General features: G+C 42.2%; 1 protein-coding gene across 6 annotated transcripts in view; it reads left to right on the plus strand.

Moving 5' to 3' along the window:
• SENP5 (SUMO specific peptidase 5) overlaps window positions 1-4,135 on the plus strand; it is a 51,746-nt gene extending 47,611 nt beyond the window's left edge. For all 6 annotated transcript variants that reach the window (XM_087965418.1, XM_026684803.2, XM_087965417.1 and 3 more), the window contains 2 exons: window positions 3,108-3,158; window positions 3,269-4,135. In XM_087965418.1, the coding sequence (XP_087821544.1) occupies window positions 3,108-3,158; window positions 3,269-3,379 (162 nt within the window). In that variant the 3' untranslated portion in view covers window positions 3,380-4,135. The remainder of the gene's footprint in view (window positions 1-3,107; window positions 3,159-3,268) is intronic.
• Window positions 4,136-6,000: the final 1,865 nt, after the last annotated feature.

Consider the following 6,000-nt stretch of genomic DNA (forward strand, 5'->3'; position numbering starts at 1 on the left):
AATAATTAAATTAAATAATAATTAAATTAAATAATAATTAAATTAAATAATAATTAAATTAAATAATAATTAAATTAAATTAAATTAAATTAAATTAAATTAAATTAAATTAAATTAATAAAATAATAAAATAAAATAAAATAAAATAAAATTATTATTATTTATTGTTAATTAAAAATTATTTAGTTTTTATTTTATAGTTTTCTGGCCAAATTTTGCGGGGTCGGGGGAAGAGGGGAAGAAAGCTCGCCCGCCTCACGCCTACCTCTCCTCCTGCAAATGCAGCGGCGGCGGTGGCGGGGGCAGAAGCAGCAGCGGCGACGGGGCAGAAGCAGCAGCGGTGGCGGCAATAGCAGGAGGTGGTGGGGCGGGACTTTTGGGCTGCGGCTGCTCGCCTTTTCTGTTGCTCGCCTCGCCCGCCTCGCGCCTACCTCTCCTCCTGCAAATGCAGCAGGGTGGCGGCGGCGGCAGCAGCAGGAGGTGGTGGGGTGGGACTTTTGGGCTGCGGCTACCCGCCTTTTCTGTTGCTCGCCTCGCCCGCCTCGCGCCTACCTCTCCTCCTGCAAATGCAGCAGGGTGGCGGCGGCGGCAACAGCAGGAGGTGGTGGGGGCGGGACTTTTGGGCTGCGGCTGCCCGCCTTTTCTGTTGCTCGCCTCGCCCGCCTCGCGCCTGCCCCTCCTCCTCCTCGCTGGATCTTTCATGAAGGTTAGGGTGGGCATTGGGCGCATTACGAGGCGACCTGGGCGCATGCGGCCCGTGGGCCGCGGTTGGACAAGCCTGTTTAGAGAAAATAAAAATAGATCAATGAATGGGAAAAGGCCAAACTAAATTATCATTTTCTTAACAACATAAACATTGCCTCCAGCAGACATTAAGATCCTGAGACATACTAATATAGAACTTAATTCGGATGTTACTCATTACTCAGGTTTTTGACGTAAGAGTTGGCTCATTTTTTCACAGACGTTGCAATTTATTGAATTCCCTGTAAAAGTCCTCTAAATTACTGTTCTCTCTCTTTCTCTCTCTGATTGATGACAGTTCACTGAATGGTATCCTGTAAAGCAAATCTTTCAACATATCTTCTAGTTATCTCCCTCTTCCTCACAGTTAGTACATTGTGAGGGTGCGCTCATAGGGGCTAGTAAGTCTTTAATGCTCAAATGGGCAACCTTGCTTTAAAATGCCTTAATGATGGCCAAATATGTTAAGCCGCTAAGCTGTAAAAAATAAATCTGTGCTCTGTGGAGAGAAAGGCTAGGAGTAACTCTTTCCCCGAACTAGTGTGTTTGACCATGTGTGTGCATGCTCAGAATAAATTGAGCCTGTGTAAAGGAGATAGCAGAGTTCAAATATTTACTTAAAATAATTGGGAAGAAGCTTCCCGGTCTCGGTTATTAAAATTTTGGCATGTGGCTGGGAGGTGGAATTTATTTTCCTTTACAAAATAACATGTGTGTTTACTTATGTGGCCAAATCCACATAAGAAACTGCCATAGTTTTGAGCATCGAGACCTTGTGACCTTGTGATTGACCCCAAGCTGCCACCACATCCTTTTGGTTGGATCATATCAGGGAAAGTATTACTCCTAAAAGAACAACAGCATTGCAATCTCTTTTTAAAAAACAAATGCCACTTTCTCACTCTCATTTGCACAGTTCTAAGTAAGGGTGCAGGTGGTCCTCGCTTAACGACCATTCGTTCAGCAGCCATTCAAAGTTTACAACAGTATTGAACGAAGACACTTCTAACCTGTTTGCAGCGCCCCCCACAGTCACATGAATGTGGTCTTGACAACCCATTCACAGTTATGGTGGGTTGCCAAGCACCTCATAATCATGTGATCACCATGTGTGGTATTTCCTGCTGGCTTCCCCAGAAAATCAATGGGGAAGCCAGCAGGAAAAGTCACAAGCTGCTGCCATCTGTCCAGATGACTCCCTTTGGTTCCTGAGGGCTGGCTGAAAAGGGCTGTTCACAAAATCCAAGCAGGAAATCCTGCCTGGATTTCGGGAGGGATCTTTTCATCCAACCTTGAGAGTAAAAACGTTTGGCGGAGAGTTTCCATCCTGCAAAACTCTTCAGGCGATGCTTTTGCTCTCCCAAGAGGCCAAATGGAAAAGTCCCGTCATGAGATTCTGGCTGGGGAATTCTGGGAGTTGAAGCCTATCCATCTGAAAGGTGCCAAGTTAGAAAAAAAACACTAGTCAACTCCTTCTTCGACGTGTCAGCTTTCTTCTTGATCCTAAAGTGATAGAACTTCCAACTATATTTGGACTCAGAAACCCCAGCCAGTGCTGATTCAGACAGGATTCTGAGGATTTTGCTGGGAAGGCAGCTCTAAAAATAAGGGCAGTGCCTTTTATATTTCTGGCTATATTTCTGGGAGAAAAGTTTCCAAGGGAAAGTGGGTTGCATATACTTCTTGGCTCATGTGAACAGGAGGAAACAGAACGGAGCAGTGAGCAACATTTGGAGCAGCTGTCCCGGCAGCTTCCTCATCAGGATACCCTGGAAAATTTAGACCAGTAGACTTGCCATATGTACTCTTAACTTATTTCTCTGCTGGCCGTTAATAGGAAAGGGTCATGAGTCTGTACATTAAAAACTTCGACCCTTCCTCTTTAAAGAACTGGGCCAATCAGAATGTTTTCTGACAACGTCCCTAGGTCCTGGGCTCTCCAAACTCGGCAACTTTAACACTTGTGGACTTCAACTCCCAGAATTCCCCAACTAGGAAGCATCTAGCCAGCAAGATTTCTCAGTGATCTCCAGGCTGTGGAGGGAGCAAACTTTTTATTATCTGCTACCTGGTCCTCTTTTAAACGGGAGACACAAATTGGATCTTTCTGAAAGCAAAATGATTGGCACAGTGTTGAGATGCACACCACAATTAGAGATTAGGGGGCAGCGTTGTTGTTGTTTTTTGGCCAGTGTGGGCTTCCTTCCCATATTCTCCTTTTGAGCATCAGGAACCGTTAACGTAGGTTGCAAGTTGGTGATCTGGAAACGAGCAATTGCAGAATGCAAATCAGCTACTTGGAACCCGGTGTGCATATTTGTGTTAAACTCTTGTTTCGTTTTTGTGGTTTGTTTTTTTTCCAGTGCATTCCACAACAGAAAAATGACAGTGACTGTGGAGTTTTTGTACTCCAGGTAAGGCAGAGGCTTTTTTAAAAAGGCTTTTCCCCTTTTTTCAGAATCTGCTGAAACGTTGCTTCTCGTCCTTGTTTCTAAGACGTGTTCCTTCTTGGTTTTTCCCGCAGTACTGCAAGTGCCTCGCCTTAGACCAGTCTTTTCAATTCTCCCAAGAGGACATGCCCAGAGTGCGAAAAAGGATTTACAAGGAACTCTGTGAATGCCGACTAATAGACTAATAGAAAAGAAAAAGAAAAACAGCCCTTGGTATTTTCTGAAGAGTCCCAGCTGGTATTTGTGTACTTGAATTTTCTGAGAAGAAACTTCCATGAATTTCAAACAAGTCTTGGTGGAGTGGTTATAGCCAACAGAATTACCTCAAGCATTTTTTTTTCCTTTCAATCTGTACCTTTATCTGGTGGAACCTGCCGCAAAATATTCCCAATGTCATGGTTTTTTTTTTTCTAATGTTCTTTCCTGTATTTAATATTTATTATCTAACGCATGTGCATAGGCAAAGCATGCGACTAAAAAGCAAAGAGAAGTATAAAACTGTAGAATTGGTGCACCTTTGAAATGTAGCTAGAAGTGACAAGAATAATACAGGTTAAACGTTTTTGTCTGAAAACATGAAACGTGCATGATCCATTTTTCTGATGCAATAATCTTTGAATGTACAAAAAAAAGGAAAGGAGAAGAAAATCCCAATTCCACGAAAAGAATACCCTGAATCTATTTCTTTTTCTTTCTTTTTTTTAAAAAAAATTATGTTTTCTCCTTCCTGTTCCCTTCCCTGTTAAATTGGGAAGAAAGATAGTTGGAAACTGGACTCTGTATGTAGTTTGTGAAAATCCATTCTATTTGGTCATTTCATTTTTACTCTTATTTTTTTAATTTGCCAAGTGGTACTAGATCACTGTCTTCAGACCATTTGGAAGGAATTCTTTGTACCACAGACTCCTTTAGCGCTAATAAAATATGGAGATGCTCGTTCAGTTGGATTTGGCAGTCTTGCTTGTAGATTTACTGAGGAAATGTTGACATTCACTCTCTTAAGCAACATCTGGGTCACTGCTTCTCAACTTCGCAGCTTTAAGATGTGTGGATTTCAACTCCTAGAGTTCCTGAGCCAGCTAACCCAAAGGTGCGTTTTCAGGAGGCAACTGGACTTGCTTGTTTTTTTCTTTTGAAGAGGTTTCGCTTCTCATCCAAGAAGCTTCTACAGCTCTGACAGGAAAAGATACCCTGTCAGAGTTGAAGAAGCTTCTTGGATGAGAAGCAAAATGTCTCCAAAAGAAAAAACAAAGTCCAGTTGCCTCCTGAAAAAACACCTTTGGGACAACCATGGCCTAGATGACTGAGAATCTCTACAGATTGAGCCAGCTAAATTGCCACATATGTTAAAATTACCAATGTTGAGAAATACTCAAATGTGTACATCAAACCACTCAACTACCTCTTGTTCCCTTACCCTAGCCTATCTCCTACTGTATCCTACTCTACCTTTCTTATCCTGCCCTACCCTTTCCTACTTTATCCTACTCTACTCCACTCTACCCTACTCTACCCCTATCTTTACTATAGTCAATCCTGGCCTATCTTACTTATTCTGCCTTACCTTACTCTACCGTACCCTAATCGTTGGCAGCCTATAATCTCCAGAATAATTTTGGACTCTCTCCATTTCCCATAAGATTTTAAACATTTTAACCTGTGATATAGGTTGTGATAAGCTTCCAGTAGGTTTAAAGGGCCAGTTATTCAGCCTTTTTAAAGGAAAAAGCCTTCACCCCCCAGTATTAACTGATGTTTCAGCTGGAGACACTGACTGGTCAGGACCCTGTTACAGTCAGAAGTGTGTGTACACACACACACACACACACACACACACACACACACACACACACAGAGCATTTTATGGAGAAAAGAAACATCCTTCCCTTTTTATTGCCTTGTATTTGTGTTAATAGTGCGCACGACAGGTTCAACAGAGCAAAATCCAGCCTGCAACATTTTACTCCCCAGTGGATATGCCCTGTGGTAAACCTTGGGTACTGGCTGTCTTCCTTCTCAACTCTGATGTGCTTGTTTTCAGATTTAGGCTCACTTCCTCAAGTAAGGTCTCTGGAATACAAGTTTCCAACATGGATAAGCTAGTTTTGTGTAATTGCGGAATGAGGGACTGACCTTCCAAGGCTCTTATTGCCATTGGAAGAAATGTACATGGCGAGACAGTCAGAGAGGAGGAGATGGAGATAATGAAACCGAATATAAATTTGCTTCAGTAGTTTGGGGCTAAATGGACATGGATGTGCCAGTTGTTAGCAATTCCCACAGTTTCACTATGAGGCATTTGGGCATGATGTTAAATGTTTTGACAGCACTGGGCTGTCTGCAGGTTGATGGCTCTTGAGGCTCAAAGCAAATAGATATATTCTTGATTGCCTAGATCAAGTTTTCAAGTGAGGTTGACTTGAGTTCTCATCATCCTTTTGGCTAGGAAAGGCTTGCTCTCCAGCACATCTTGATATGAAGGTAAGCTCCCTTTGATTGATGGACACTTTGGACAAGTTTTGTGGTTTTGAAACATTTTCTACCAAGATGTTTGCTAACAATGCACAAAGTCCTAGAGACTTGAAAGTCTACCCGAGGTGGGCGTGTGAGTACCTTTTACAAGCTGTTGGAAATGCATATCTCATTTTTACCAGCTCTACTTCTGGAAACAGAAGGTTTACACAGAAGGCATTTTTTTGGCTGATGCTGCCTTCTAGCAACTCATGACATAATCCTTAGATGAGCGATATCCTTATTTTTGTTGCATTCATCACCTAAAAGGAAAAAAAAAAAAAGACCAGTGACA

Source organism: Notechis scutatus, chromosome 4 (genome assembly GCF_049901735.1).
Source record: "Notechis scutatus isolate UNSWTSFEM ecotype Mainland chromosome 4, rNotScu1.2, whole genome shotgun sequence".
NCBI lineage: Eukaryota > Metazoa > Chordata > Lepidosauria > Squamata > Elapidae > Notechis > Notechis scutatus.